This window comes from Musca autumnalis, unplaced genomic scaffold, assembly GCF_047663935.1.
Source record: "Musca autumnalis isolate F117 unplaced genomic scaffold, ASM4766393v1 scaffold_5, whole genome shotgun sequence".
NCBI classification, from domain to species: Eukaryota; Metazoa; Arthropoda; class Insecta; order Diptera; family Muscidae; genus Musca; species Musca autumnalis.
The window spans coordinates 4,935,658-4,952,004 of NW_027412088.1; the positions used below are offsets into that span (position 1 = coordinate 4,935,658).

The 16,347-nt window shown below is 33.9% G+C and overlaps 2 protein-coding genes across 5 annotated transcripts; one reads left to right on the top strand and one right to left on the bottom strand.

Moving 5' to 3' along the window:
* Positions 1–1,197: 1,197 nt before the first annotated feature.
* Positions 1,198–14,663, bottom strand: rig (gem nuclear organelle associated protein rigor mortis). The gene is made up of 9 exons (XM_073988609.1): positions 12,996–14,663; positions 10,921–11,260; positions 10,684–10,852; positions 10,448–10,607; positions 2,308–3,140; positions 2,077–2,248; positions 1,865–2,015; positions 1,546–1,803; positions 1,198–1,480 (listed from the first exon to the last, which is right to left on the bottom strand). The coding sequence occupies exons 1-9, from the start codon at positions 14,452–14,454 to the stop codon at positions 1,369–1,371; spliced, it is 3,654 nt and encodes a 1,217-aa protein (XP_073844710.1). The 5' UTR covers positions 14,455–14,663; the 3' UTR covers positions 1,198–1,368.
* LOC141404847 (cilia- and flagella-associated protein 206) lies at positions 5,227–10,647 on the top strand. 4 transcript variants are annotated; one of them, XM_073988618.1, is made up of 6 exons: positions 5,227–8,192; positions 8,342–8,911; positions 8,974–9,160; positions 9,226–9,575; positions 9,641–9,886; positions 9,945–10,647. In XM_073988618.1, the coding sequence occupies exons 2-6, from the start codon at positions 8,561–8,563 to the stop codon at positions 10,434–10,436; spliced, it is 1,626 nt and encodes a 541-aa protein (XP_073844719.1). In that variant the 5' UTR covers positions 5,227–8,192; positions 8,342–8,560; the 3' UTR covers positions 10,437–10,647. The 4 variants fall into 4 exon arrangements, with proteins under 4 accessions (XP_073844719.1, XP_073844720.1, XP_073844722.1 ...); XM_073988619.1 differs by having other exon boundaries at positions 8,414–8,911; XM_073988621.1 differs by having other exon boundaries at positions 6,996–8,192; positions 8,739–8,911.
* Positions 14,664–16,347: the final 1,684 nt, after the last annotated feature.

The window sequence follows — 16,347 nt, forward strand, 5'->3', positions numbered from 1 at the left end:
TGACAACTCCACTCAACGATAATTGCTATCGACAATCGACCCCTTAAGCTTACTAGAATAGATTACTGCAAGTAATTTTTGTTGAATTTTCCAGCCACATTTGGTGAAAATTAGGTTGATATTTGGTTGGCGTTATTCTGAATGAAAATTGCCCGTGAATTTTTTCACTTTCTCCTTTAAGTTGTAACGGCGGAAAAGACAAAATTCACGGGGAATTTTCGTTTAGAATAATCCCTATTATTTAAGTTAAGAGAAGGATCACGTTGCCTTTAACTTAAATTGTGAACTTAAGGATCGATTACGGATAGCAACCTAACTTGCGTTGCCACCAACAAATTTAGTAATAGAAAATTCCATTTCTGCATTGAATTTTTTACGTACAATTAAATTTATAGCTAAAGGTTCAAAGCACGGATATTGAATAAATTTTACGACAATTTTAATTGTATGATTTTCTCTTCTGGCAACGCAGCTACAGTTGAGTTGCTTTCCATAATCGACCCCTTAATCTTGCATTCGAATTTTTCCATTTTGTATTTTAAATAAATCGCACTCGTATATATTCGAACATAATTTTACGGGAGAAGCAAAAAACGTTATAAAACAGAGTGAGGCAGAGACATTTTTTAGATCTCCCTTGTGCTCTCAATGAGCGTAAATTTGTTGTTGCTCACAACGTGTTTGCATCTTCACAGTCTGTGAGCCATAACCAATTTACGCTCACTTAGAGCACATGGGCTCTCTTGTGAGTCACAATGCCTTCCACTGTTATAAAATGAAAAACAGTTTTATGGAAAATTGAACTTATGAGGGCGAGTTTTTGAGATATTATTAATCATATACGAATGGGAGTAAGTAAAGAAACCAAAACCGTGGAAACGCTTGGTTTTGGGATCCGTCATTACAACAAAATCTGCACTATCGCATTTTCCGAAATGTCATTTCATAGATAGGATCATTGTTTTTTTAACGTAGAAGCTTGAAGTTTGCAGGAGCATGATGTATTTTAGTTTTATGTATTAGATTCAATCAAAAAAACGAATTTCATTTTTTTGGAGATACGACTTTTTTGGACATATGATGACGATATGTATATTATATTCAAAACTATATCCACACAATGGATTGATGTTTCAAATTGGATTAACAATTGCAACTCTTCCGCCATATGTGTACCGAATTAGAAACCCAACAATATCACACAATTCATGTAACTTTTATTTGGAAATTAATTTATCATTTTTTATAAATTCATATTTTATAAAAATAAAAATAAATTTTAAATGTTTAAACAAAAGAAAAATTCAATTCTACGAAAACCAACCACTAGGCATCCTTTGAACACCATAAAAAAACAATGACATCGATTCAATTTTCGGATTTCTTCAACAAACGAATCACACGTTCAACTTCCGGCCCAATGTTTCGAATTTTAGCCAAACACTCGTAGGCCCGATTGTTTTGTTTGCTCAGCAAACACCTAAAGTTACAAAAAGAAAAGATATATTCTCATATTTGATAATAAAACAATAAAACTCAACATACAAGAGAGCTGCTCCAGTTAAATTGCCATTATTATAAAGATGTGTTATCCATTGCTCATTTATTTTGTCATTTAAAGGATCATCCGGTTGTAAGTAAATGCGAGATATCAGCAAAGCCTCCTTAAAGTAGGCCTTCTCAATAAGGACTTCTATGGCATCACGTTCTTGGTGAATGGTCATCATATAAACCACACATTGTAAGACATATCCCTGTTCCAGTAATTGTTCAGCATAGGCCTGACAACACTTTTGCCAAAAGCTAATTAAAAACCGATCAACACAAATTACAAGGTGCTGCAAATTTTAATTCATTTACATACTTATAAGAAATACTTGGTGCCAATGAAACATGCCATTCCGAAAGCTGTTTGTTTTGGACACACCTGAGAATTTCATCCTTTAAAGTGCCGTTAACCTGCGGCATATAGAGATTAGATATTCCTTTGGTTTCGCTATTTTGGTGATTTTTTACTGAAGAAAAAGAGAATATTGTAAAATAAAGTTAATTATTTATGGAGTTTATGGTACTCACATTCCTCGGTCAGAAGCTGCATTGCTTCGGTCTTAGAACCAAATAACTTGGCACATAGAGATTTGTTTTCCGTTGAATTATTAATAGTCGATTGGTTTAAAATATTAAACATAACATCTAGAGCATCCTTATTTAACTCCTTTGTTGTTAAATATAACAAAGTCGTGGGAATCTGTAATTAAAGGTCGACATTCACATATTTTGGTTAATTTGTCGTTGGAAAACTAATACCTTCATATAAATGGATGTGCCAGCAACAGAATCGTTGTTTTTTTGCAAATCAAGCTTCTCAAACATTTTGGAGACTTCCTCGCAGTTTGGTTTTGCCTGATCTGAACCATTTGCACAACTTTTACAATTGGTAGGTTTTTGTTCCAATGGACTCTTAAGCTCAGTCATCTTATTAGATTTTTTGTCTCCTTGCTGTGGTTTGCCATCATTCCGTGACGGTGTTTTAGATGCCCACTGAACATTGTCTAGGGTGCGAGCACGTTTCGTCTTACCGGAATTTTCATCTGACTTTTCTGTGCGCATATCTATGAATTCCAAAGAAGTACTCAGGCCAGCACACATTATCACCTCTTCGTCAGTTGGTAAAAATAGTCCGCATTTCATGGGACAATGATAACATTTTATAAAACGTTCGTCGGAACTTTCCTTTGACAAATCCCAAACACGTATCGCACCATCAAATCCACATGTCAGCAAGAGATTCTCATTTCGATTGCTCCATTTGACACATGAATTGGCAGCTTTTGGCGATTTTATTTCGAGTTTACGCAGTATAGATACCGTTGCGCTTTCTTCTCTAAATTCAAGGATATGTATGTTGTTAGCATTAGCTGTTACTGCAAATTTATTTGTGGCAATTGGACTCCAAGCTATTTCAGTTACATAACGTGATGATAATTCTAGTTCTTGTTTCATTTCATATGTGAATTTTGGGCTCCCGTTTGATTTATGTTCATACAGTCGCAATCTTCCATTTTGTGTTCCGACGAAGAGAAAATTATTTCTCAGCGATAGCGCCGATACATGTGTAATATCAGGAATTATATAGGCATCTGGAAAATTGAAATGGGGTAAACAGAATGCATTATTGTCCGTATGTTTATTTGGGATCTTGTTTGCTTGGTGTTCAGATTAAAAAATCTTCACTTTTTTCTTTAAAACGGAAATATAATACGTTTATATTGTACTGGATTTATATACTCGTACGGGTGGTATCATTGTAGAAACATGGTCAAAAATGAGCCAACAAGTTTTTTAATGTTATTTCCTAATATTTCTGACTTAATTCAATTCGTAGGCCTGTGCTTAAAGGCCAGCATCAAACCTATGCTTCTACGTAGTTTCATGCTGCTACAACAAAAAATACTCCATTATCAACATGATACTAGTATATGATTTTTCGATATCGCACCTGTTCAACAAATGTGTAGTAACCAGCGTTGCCGACAGTTTCTGATCGGAAATCGTCAATAAAATTTGGAAAATTGTCAACATAGCCCAAAACTAGGTTTGGTTACCGCTTAATGTGAAATTTTCGCTTATAGTTATGACAATGAGACTGACTACATAAGATATACAACCCACAGCAGCAAAGCTATGTTAATCTCACTTAAATATCGCCATAAAAAGCTTTCATCAGGTAAGAGTTTTTCCTATGGCTACCGAGTTTGCAACAATGCTGCAAGGTAAATATACTGCCAGTTCTGAATGACAACTTTGCTCAAACATCACCTGATTGACTGTGTGACCGTCCATGTCTTTCGGTCATGGCTGACTAACCGATCTCTGAAAGAGCGCAGATAGCCAATAACAACCCTTATCGAATATTTTCAACTGATATAATTCGAATGTGAGGCAAAAAAGCTCAAACTACCTGTATTCCAGATATGTACCTAAATATAGCCAATCTTGCCGGAAATTGCTAAGAACATTAAACAGTTCATAAAATCGAGTTTATAACATTGCTTTCTTTCGTTAAATTTTGGTTAAAATATAGTTATCCTGTTTCATTACATGCGATTTTGGTTAACATGAAAAATCGTCATTTCAGGACATAAAATCGTCAAATCGTCATTTTCCGATTTTGTGCCAAAAAATCAAAATGATGATTTTCGGCCCATATCAATCATGCCTATACTTTCTAAAATGGCAGAGCACATAATGATAGAAACACCACATCTCTTCTAGTAGGTCTTACTGACGAAATTCGGCATATTATGAGTAGCCACGGTTTTTGTATTCTCCTCTCTGTTGATTTAGAGAAAGCATTTGATAGGCTTGGCCATTATTTGCTTGTATTTAAATTGTGTAATCATTTTGGATTTTCCTTCCTTCTAATTGAATCGTATCTCACTGGTAGATATCAATATGCTTACGCTGGTGGCTTATTGCCAGTCTTTAGTGGTGTACCCCAAGGCTCTGTTCTTGGGCCTTTATTATTCATTATGTTCCTGAAAGACTTTCGCTTCCATTTCTTCAAAAAATTGTATTCCTTTTACCTTCGCTGATGACATTCAGTTGTTATCTAAATATGATGCTGCCTTCCCTGATGTCATGCAGAGTGTTATTGATCATGCTAGTTTAAGTATGGCTAGTTGGATGTCCCTAAACAGGTTGACAATTAATGTTCGTAAAACTAAAGCTATGACGTTTGGTATAGCTGCTGGGTCTGATACGAGTATTGCAGTGAAATATGACAATACGCTAGAGTTTTTGTGGATTCTGGATAGACTTTTGAGGCTCATATCAGCTCATTAGTATCAAAACTTAACTTTATGTTAAGGCTCCCACCAAGGCGAATTTAACAAGGTGATCCAATAGTTGACGTTAGGTTGTAGTCTTCATTTGCTGTCAAATTTTTTTGCGCGAAATATCCACAAAAGTTAGAAGAAAACGTTAAAATATTATTCGCGAAGCTTAAACAAAGATGTTGTACACAGATATTTTTTATAGAAGCGAAATATTTGTTATTTATTTTTGATTAAAAATATGTTTTGACAACAAATGAAGACACAGGTTGCTATAATTGGTTTGTCTTTTTACGTACTGAACTTTACTGAACATTTTTTCTTCAGTAAAGTTTTGACAATTGTATAATTGAAATGTTGCTAAACATTACTGAAGAAACAATGTTCAGTAAAGTTCAGTACGTAAAAAGACAAACCTATTATTGTATCACCTTCTTTCTTACCCCCGTTTACACATGCAAGTGACAGTTCGAAAAATACCAATACACTCACACATATTCACTGCCACACCAACTAACAACCTCACTGCCGACAAATTTTCCTTGTCAGTAACACTTCCGTTACACATGCCATTAAATTGGTGCCAATTGAGTACATGTATTATACTCGAAAATGCCGAAAAAGTGTTCGACTGGCATGCAGTTTTCTTGTGTGTTTACACATGCCAGTGCAAGTTCAATTCCAAAATTATTTTAAGCCGCATATAACACACAAAATTGCATTATATTTCAGATTTAAAACACAATTCACAACATATTTTACTGTTTTTATTTTATTTCGTTTTAAAAAATTGTTTTCAGTCATAAACATATTGAATCTGGTATTGCCGCCTTTTCAATATTGTATAATCCCAGAGGGGAAATTTTTTGTCAACCTATATTTGCATGAAAAACATCAAAATTATGTCTTTACTAAACACTAATATATTGCAGCTACCGAGATGTATTATTTGTGTTTCATAACCTTTTTGAAAATGTGCATTAAATCTTTGCATTCTTAGAAGAAACAAAATGTACATGGGTTAAAAAATAGTCTCAGCAACTCTTTTTTCATTTTCGACATATCATTGGCAGCCAGCTCAAAATTTTGCTGGCATGAAAAATCTAGTGCCAGTGGAGTCGACAATTCAAAAAATGTAATTGTGGTAGTAAAATATTGTGTATGTATTGAGTTTTTCGAACTGTCACTGGCATGTGTAAAGGTTGGGTAATCAATGTAAGTGCTTTGAAAGTAACTTCAAATTTTTTCCGAACGTTTACACATGCAAGTGTCAGTTCGAAAAAATTGAAGTTTCGACTATAATATGTATACACAACTGTCTGCAAGTTACTTGCATGTGTAAACGGGGGGTTACACCATGGCTCCCACTCATTAGTCAGTCTGACTGCCAGCATTTATGGTAGTATGTGTAAATTTTTGAAATTTTGAGAATGTATGTGTGAGTTTTCCAAGACTGATGAAAATCAAAATAGTTTTGATTTCAAAATGAACCCCCATCAGTCTGGGTGAATTGTGTTTATTTTCAAATTGTCAATAAATAATTTTGAAAAACAGAAAATAATGTTGGTGTTGGAACACAAAAAACGTAGAATTCATTCATTTTTGTAGGAGAAATTCAAGATTTTTAGACTTGACTGGTGGTACGTGCTACACACTTGTCAGTCACACATACATAAAGGGTTCATCGGACTGACGGCACAGACTGATAAATGAGTGGGGGCCTTTAAGGAAACTGTAAAGCACAGAGCTAAGTCTTTCGGTTGATAAAAAAAGGCAAGCAGGCGAGGCAGCTTACGTACCCAGGCCTTAAGTGTGTAGCAAACATGATACAAAAAGAAGGTAGCATTATCAGCCCAGCTGATGTTAACATAATGTGTCAATTGCATTGAATTTATGTCAAATTTTGACATCTTATGTTACCAAAAACGGCAGTTGCTGCTACCTTCTACAAATATTGACATCAGAATTTGATAGTGTATGGGCCGCTTTCAACTAAAGACGAAAGGATTTAGTATGTATTACGCTATGGCTTAAAACGTCAAAATTGTTTTGATGAATGATAACGGATGAGTAAACAAAGAAGAAGAAGAACGAAATGTTGAAATGAAAACAAAACAGAGTTGAATTTTTTAATGAATAATAAATATCAACTCTGCATGTCAACACGGTTTTGACAGATTAAGCCATAACAAAAAAAAATCAGCTGTTAGCTGTGGCCTACCTAAGAATTATTGTACCATGATATATATGAAAATTACAAATTAAATCGACTGGATTTACAAAAACCACCATAATCTAATGTACCTGCTACACTGGCATTTAAGGGTTAAGTGCATGGTAGAATAAGAAAAGGTAGCAGCAATACACAGCTGACTGAACTGGGTTGTAACGTTAGTGTCAAATTTCATATGACATTTTATATATTTATTTCTATTTCGATGTACATTAGGGACATACATATATTTTTTGAAAAAAAATATCATTCGGAAAAAACCATTTCCCAGAAAGACTTCTTCATATCAATGATATGTTGTTGTTGTAGCAGCATATAATGCTGGGTTGGCAGCCGCTGGCCGAAACACTTTTGGTTTCGGGTCAATCCGGTACGTAAGAACCCGCTGCCGTGGGTGATATGTAACCTCCTCCAAGTTTGAACGATAAGCCGCGCAGTAAATCCCCGCTTGTAGAGGCGATACAACGTTTGTTAATATGTGAGGTATTTTGTTAAAATTTTAAAAAAATAAAGCCCTAATAAACATGTGCTTCTTTGATTTCTAAAACAAAACATTGAAACAGCTTCTCCTTTTTCTATGAATTTACAGCCACACCAAACTTTTCTGCAAGAATTCTACTTTCTGCGAGAATTTATGCATTTAGTGGAATGATGTGGAAACATAAAAATTGAAAATGTAACGAATTTTCATTCATATTCAATATTCAACAAAATGTGAAAAATGATTAGTTTTTTAAATTCCAATAATTTATAGACATTTCCTTGTTTTGTTTACAAATACAACTGGCAGTAACGTTACAAACAAAAACAAATTCCTTTGTGGTTGTTGTTCGAGTTGTATTTGTTGTAGTATTAACTTTACCTTATATTTGTTCTACCATGGGTTAACCCCCTGTTTTTGTAACTATTTTTTGTTCGTTCGTCTATATTCGTAATAATTTAGGCATCCATAGCTCAGCCCCCAGATGACATACTGACCTAATTTTTAGTAGACGCGTTCCATATATAGTTAAGAATTCGTCTTTTAAAAATCAGAGCTCTACATTTGCGCTGAGGCGAGTAAATCGATCCACAAAATTTGACAATTCGTGTGAGATGAATAAAAACTTTTACAAAAACAGGGGGTAAGTGGTTGGTTGTTACTGACAACGAATAAAACAAACTTTTCAATTAAAAATAATTTTTGCACAATTTCATTCAAAAATTCGAAATGAATTGTTTTCTTTTAAACGTAAATGACATTTTGCCTGAAATATTGCAAACATCCACCAAGGAAAGTGTAAAAAATGATTTTGGCGATTATCTCCTACATATTATTTTCGAAAATGACAAATCCAAATCAAAGGCAGGTCTTAATGGAAATAGTAAACAGAAAATTCCGAAAAATAAATTCATTGGAATCGACGACTTGGTGCCATACCTTAGGAAGGAATGTGAACAAAATTTTGTACAAATTGATTATGGTTTTGCAAAGTATTTACTTCGTCTGTTGATGTATGATGACTGCGATGGATTGCAATTATGGGATGGCAATAGAGAACAATTAAGTGTCTGTAAACTACAACAATTTATGCAAAGATGTTTGTGCAAATGTATCGATCCCACAGACATAACCATGCACTCTTTAAAGATGTGTTATTATTCCAAAAATAATCTTAAAATGAATTTAGATCATATCAAGGGAAAAATAGAAAAGTGTTTTAAAGAGAAAAAGAAGAGTCTAATTGAAGTCATACTGAGATATCCTGAGAATTGCAACCCTAAACAACTAGATGAACTATACATGAAAATGCAAGTTTTTATTATAACAAATTATTTTATTGGTTGTCCTAATGACTCGAAAGTAAGTTACTCGATTCGGAAACTAGCAATATTTTAATACTCTATCTTACATGTATTTAATAGTTATTGAAGCAAACCCGACAGACCATTGATAGCGTTGTGGGCCGTGGCGATCTACAAAAATATGTACTGAAGAAAAAATATCATCGCCTGGAATATTTAAATAGACTGGCAGCAACTGTATGTGGTATATTGGTTTTTAACTTGTACAATCAACAAGAAGGCAATACGGTCAGCAATGCAAACAACGGTAATTCTGCTCATATTAGATTTTGTAAAATGAAACCTAAAAATATATATGTATTTTTGTTATAGTTTTAAACGAATTAGAAATAGCCGTACGTAACACCAATGACTCTCTGGAACAGAGTCTTAAAATAACAAACGAATATATAGAACAGGCTACTCATATAATAGAAAGAGCAATATATATCAACATCAAGGAGAAAACTGTTACATATAGACAGCCTATCGGGATATTACGTCAAGTCAATAAGTTGGTGATATTCTTCAGCATCCATAAAAGAAATCTATTGCGTATTAAGGAGATGGCACAAAAGAATGAGTATTTGATTGAAGTGGCCACAAAGAAGTTTAACTGTGTAATGGAAAAAATTCATGATATTCTTAAGTTTCGCTCTGCCATTGAGACCGAATTAATATTTGTATGTGGATTTTTTCTTCGGATTTTATGAGGAACTTACATAACATTAATTTTTTCTTCTTTCAGCCACATTTTGTTTATCTTAGCGAAGTATGGTCTTCCCTAATTTTACATTTAAATTGTTTAATGGAAGTAAACAAAGAAAAAGATAATTTAGAAACGTTTATTGATGAAAATATTAAGAATCATTATCAGTCCCTGATTGATGGCACTGCACAGGCTACATATGCAATAAAACAAAGTTTTGACTACACTTTGTATGGAAATCTTAATATGAATATAACAAAGCAAGGGATAGACCTTTCGAAAATTGTAAGTTTTCTTCCGTTTATTACTGTTATAATATATATACATGTAATTTTATTTGCAGCTTCCGTATCTTAAAGACTTTTGTTTTCTTACGATAATTCTGACTAGAGGTCTGTTTATTCCTTCACGAATCCAAACAAAACATAATCAGCATTTAAAAGCAAATCTCTCCTTTGCCAATGCGGAATATGCCAAACATTCGGAAGACAACATCACCTACCTCTTTCAGGCATTCGAAGGTTTAATTCTTAGATCAGTTGATATTATATTATTTTTACAATTAGAGGAAGAAATAATGAAACTGGAAATGAGTTCAACAAAAGAAGCTGAATCAAAGCAAATGAGTTCATTTGCACAAACTGAATTTCACCAAGGACTAACACATCAGGCTAACAACATATATACGAATGTATCATGGAATATATGGGACTATTATAGACGTACAATAACTTTGGCAAATCTAAGACAAAAACAAAGTACATCAGTACAGACCGTTGTATCTTTAGGTAAAAGGAATGCGCAGAACCAATGTCATAATACTAGCAATCAATAGATGGTACTTACCTTTTTTATTTGGATTGTCTTCGTACACGGCAATGCGGTCATTGCATACAACAAACAGATACGTATCTTGCCAGTTAATTGAGTAGATGGTTTTGCCACACACTGAATTGAATGTAAATGGCGCTTGTTTATGGCCACCTTCAATCGAGATAATTCCAATCTAAAAATACAACATATAATAAATATTATGAATAAATGAATACTGTTATTTATTTTCACTAAAGTAATCTTCGTACCCTGCCCTCTTGCGTTCCGTAGGCAATTTTTTTACAATCTGGACTCCAAACAAGAGAAGTTACGGGAGATTCAATCCTCTGTACAAAATTGTCGATTTTTATGAGATCTGGGGTCATTTTGGAAATATCTATAATTCCAATTCTTCGATCGGAGAAAGCCAAGGCAATTCTAGACGCAATGAAATTATGTTGTATTTACTATATATTTTAAAATTAACACCGTTATACTGTACTTACTTGTTCATATCATCAGGACACTCGCGCAAGGCACCTATGTTCGTAGATACACAACCATATTGCAATTGAATTTTATTCAGTGACAAGTCTTCTAAAGTAATTTCCCGATTAGATGAAACACACCATAAATACTGTTTAGATTTACAAGCAGAAAATGCAACAAAAGTGCGCTGCTGCCAGCGATGTTTGGATTCTTTAAATTTGTACCGTTTTTGAGAAGAAGCTGCCGAGCTATTCGCATTACTAGATTGTGTTTCCAATGTCCAAAGCTGAAGATCACCAGACTTGTTGGATGTTATAAATGAAGTCGAATTTATCCATGATATTTCAAGTTTTGAATCTATTCAGGATTTAAGAATTTTCTCTTTAAATAATACAAAAAAGTATCAAAATATTTTATTTTTTGTTTGAAATTCAATGAATGGACCAAAGTTCATTTAGTTAGCTCTATTACTTAGCCCAATACAAAATATATTTCTATCGATAACTCCATCAAGCCACCTTTGTGCCACTTCATAAAGCATATAAAACAAATATATCGGGATAAGGACCGTCTGAATTGGCAAAATATACCCAGCTGTAATTTATCTAGGGTAACCTGGCCAAACCCTTCCAATCCTAGAACAGCATCTCTATTATCAATGATGAATTCCGACCTGATACTAACAGAATAATCACTAATGTAATTTTTTATTGTAATTTTGTATTATAATAAATGTTTGAAATAAATAAAATCACTGGTCACTGTAAAATAAGATCAATGACAAGATTGTGAAGAAGATATAGAGACGCACCTACTATGTCGTTGTCCAATGCTTAAGTCTAATAGACTGCGTGCCACGGGTGAGTACACGATACAATCGCTAACAACCTTCTGTCAAACGGAACCGACAAGTCTTGACTTCCTTGACAAGGGGCTGGGCTGGCTCCAACGAGAAGGAAACATGCAAAATACCCCCTCTACGTAACCCTACATTCTTCATCAATCTAATCTAAATCCTAACCTCTTTATATATTCTGTTACTATGTCTATCTTTTCCATAATTTCTGTCTACACCTTCGTAACATTTCATTTGTAATTCGAGAATTTCATTTGTAAATCGAATTATTCCATTTGTAATTCGAATTATTCCATTTGTAATTCGAATTATTCCGTTTATAATTCGAAATATTCCATTTCTAATTCGAATTATTCCATTTAAAATTTGAATAATTCCATTTGTAATTCGAATTATTCCATTTGTAATTCAAATTATTCCATTTGTAATTCGAATTATTCCATTTGTAATTCGAATTATTCCATTTGCAATTCGAATGATTTCCTGTGGAATTTCAAATAAAATAATTCGAATTACAAATGGAATAATTCGAATTACAAATGAAATAGTTCGAATTACAAATGGAATAATTCGAATTTCAAGTGGAACAATTCGAATTACAAATGGAATAAGAGGAATATCAAATGGAATAATTAGAATTTCAAATGAAATAATTCGAATTACAAATAGAATAATTAGAATTATAAATGGAATATTTCGAATTACAAATGGAATAATTCGAATTACAAATGAAATGTTACGAATTAAAAATAGAATTCTCGAATTACAAATGAAATGTTACGAATTACAACTAAAATGATTCGAATTACATCTGAAAAAGGTGTAGTTCGTCCATTGGGAAATGGTTGTTGTTAATTTGAACTCCATACACCTAAACACCGTACTGTGAAACTGGTTACACACATACATATACATTGTATATGTACATATGTATTTAGAATTTTTATTTATTTTCTCATGGGATTGGCTGGACTTAGAAAATTTTGAAATTTTGTCCACAGGTAGATCCTGGAAGTCCGTATTTCCCGAGATATATGTAGACTTTGAAATTTCCGAAAAATATATGATTTTGAACAAAAAATAATTTTGAAAAAATCAAAATCGTATAAAATCCAGTCACTACATTCAACTTGCTCCAAGAAATGCTATCCAGGATCTTTTACCTAACTATGATGGAAAAAGTCAGTACTGCACATGTAATCCCGTATTAAACCATACTAGTTACACATTACTTACGTTTCTTATTTTTACTTGCATTTACACTACGAAGCTTGTGATGGTCACATGTTGCCCCTGTTGACGTATTCCAAATGTATAGAGATCCATCCGTGCTTAAAGATGCCAAAAGGTAATCCTCACAAAGATCTTTCTTTAGACATATCCCATCATCAACACCAATTGCGATATTTTCATTATTTTCCTCTTTGGTGCACTGGGTCTGAAGAGCTTCATCTTTGCATTCAGTTAACAATGCGGCATGTACATCTGCCTGACATACCAGTTGTTGTTTGGCCACACGATCGATGCCATCAACGTCAACACTCTCTTCCGAAGATGGTGTTGCACACACTAATCGTACCATGCTATCTTCTGAAGATTTCCTCTCCAACTGATCATCCTCATGTTCACTTGCACTACCACATGAGGACGTATCGCCATTTATATTGGCGTTTTTACAATCCTCTAACGAGACGATATGTTCTGGCGACAATTGCGGCGGTTCATCCCTCAACGCATTTATTTCCTCCTTAAGACTTTGACACGCCTCGGCAAAGTCAAATTCTGCTGCTGTGCCTGAGGTGTCTTGGGTTTTTTCAATACCTACAAATTCTGATATGGAGTCCGACTTTGTCTTGGGCGCTTGGGGAGCTGTTCCAAACTCGTTGTCCAAATAGTCATAGTCATAAATATCAAATATGTCATCAGCATCGACAATTGTTGTATCAGTTCTAGTTAGTTTTGCAGTTTTTGATTTTTCCGGTTTAACAACAGGTGCGATAGGCATTTGCGGCGCCACCACATCTGAAGCCGCAATCCTATTCCAGGTTAAGGATGTAATGGCACAATTATGACCTCTTAAGGTATATAGAGTAACCATTTTCTGTAAGTCACAGAGTAAAACCAAGCCACGGCTAGTTCCAACAGCAAATTGATTTTCATGGTATGGAGAACATTTCATAGATGTTAGTTGATGATGTCGAGGCGAAATAAACATTGGTCGTCTGCAGTAACTGTTTGAGGCGACGCAGTAGACAACTATATCCTTACTATCCATAGACAACACATTGCGATTAATCATATAACTGATAAAAACCTCTCCGGCATGTTGGGGTGAGGGACCATTACCCTCCAAATAACGCATACAAGCCACATGTGCTTGGTGACCTTGTAAAGCGTATCCTTTGTTGAAATCCCAGATCTGAACAGAGTTATCTTGAAATAAAACAACAAAAAACTTCTGCGCCGGCTCTTCGCTACCACTACCATGATCCGCGTCACCCCAATAATGATCTATATCAATCTTTAAAATGCTTTGACGAGTGTGAAAAACTTTTATTTGGGGTGTATCCTGTGTATTCTCTTCGATGGAGCTAATGTAGTTTATACTGCGAGCGCCAACATAAAGGAAACCACCGTCTGGAGTACAAACACACCCGTTTTGGATATTCCATTGTGGAACCAATGGAATTTTCATTTTGGAGCACAAAGGTATGCAGGAATGTATTTATTTTTCAGATGAGACAATGAAAACGTGTTTGCAAAAATAGAACGCCGTATAACATGTCCTGCTAATTTGTTTTGTTTGTTGAAGCTGTCAACTGCCTTCAAGTAGCTAGTTTACACATTGAAATTTGTTGAAAGCAACATTATTTTTCGTACTTGTAGGGTTGCATTTTCTGTATATTTGTGACAAACACTTGGTCTGTTCCAGTACTGCAAGAATCTACTAATTTTTAAATTTTTTTCGATAACATAAAGGAAAAATTGTTATCGTAGTAAAAAGCAGTAGCTTCTTGCAGGTTCTGGAACAGAGCAACTTTTTGTAGGCACGTTCATATAAGATACATTTATGCATGAATTCCCACAACTAACAAATTTACAAAAACAACATTGTTGTTATTGATAATTAATTGTCAAAGAAAATGTTGAATAATAGGGTCGTTCCAAAAATTTTTTCAGGAATAACATAAATACATTTTGAAAATCCTCTAATATAGAACAAATTTGAATCAAAATGTAAATATAACGCATTCAGAACTCTCCTAGGTAATTTTTATTACACGTTTAGGATGAAAAGCAGTATTTTATGGTAGCAAATTTCGAAGTTTCAAATTTCATTAGTATACCCTATTACATTTTGAAAACTAATGGTATGTTCCAGTACTGCAAGTAGCTACCAATTTTTACTATTTTTTCCAATAACATAAAGGAAAAATGTTTATCGTAGTAAAAAATAGTAGCTTCTTGCAGGTTTTGGAACAGAGCATAAATTTACAAAAAAGTATGAATACAGCAGCTACCTCATATGAATATGCCTTACTTGGCGTTTACACCAATCCACTTTTATTAGAAGAGGTTTTTTGAAGACTTAGAGCATTTTGAAGATTTTATGCACATTTTCCAACCGAGCTCCGAACTTTATCTCCAAGTTCAGAGTGATCTTCATAACAAATATTTTTCCATTTCGTATTTTTTGTCCAAATTATATAATCCAAGCTTTGTTCCTACACCCAACACCAAATTTAGTACTTTTCGTTCACCTATAGTAGGTATTTCTCACTTTAACCGTTTACACAATACCAAAATGGTTTTGGTACCAACATGTTACCAAACTTTTCGTACACATAATTAAAGGTTTCAAAGCTTATTCCGACCGCAATTCACTTTTCCAGCTTTATATGTTCCGCTGAAAGCAATTATATTACTATTTAGTACTTTTTGTATAAATAAGTGCGAATTTTCAAAACTTCATCCCTACCTCCACTCTAAACAACAATTGCTAATCTAATACCGAATTTCAAATTTAAAAATTCCACCCCTTTACAAATTCACAAATTGTACAAAATTCTGTACCATATAGCAAATACCAAAAGGTACCAAATTTTGTACCATTTGCCACTTATCGTACACGGCTTTCCAAAAACTACTTGCATAACTCACTTCTTTCGTTCACCTAAATCCAAATTATAGCCAATGTACTTTCATTTAGCACTTTTTCATAAGTACGAATTTCCAAAGTAACCGCAATCCTACACTCCAACAGTAATCTGTTCACCCAAATACAAATTGTATCGAATTTAGTATTGCTTCGTGCACATTAGTATGATTTTCTAAAGTTACCTCCATATCTCAATTCTAATTCTAACAGTAATCTTAATTCCAAGTTTCACTCACTACCATTTAGGACTTTTCGACCTTTGGTACACCTTTCTTACTCTTTATCAGTGACCCTCATTCAAAATTTCAGCTCTATTTGTTAATTCAAATCCAAATTGTACTATATTTAGTACTTTTCGTACACTTTTAGTTCGAATTTCCAAAAACCTGTCTTTGTTACTCTCCATCAGTCACCCTTATTCAAAATTCC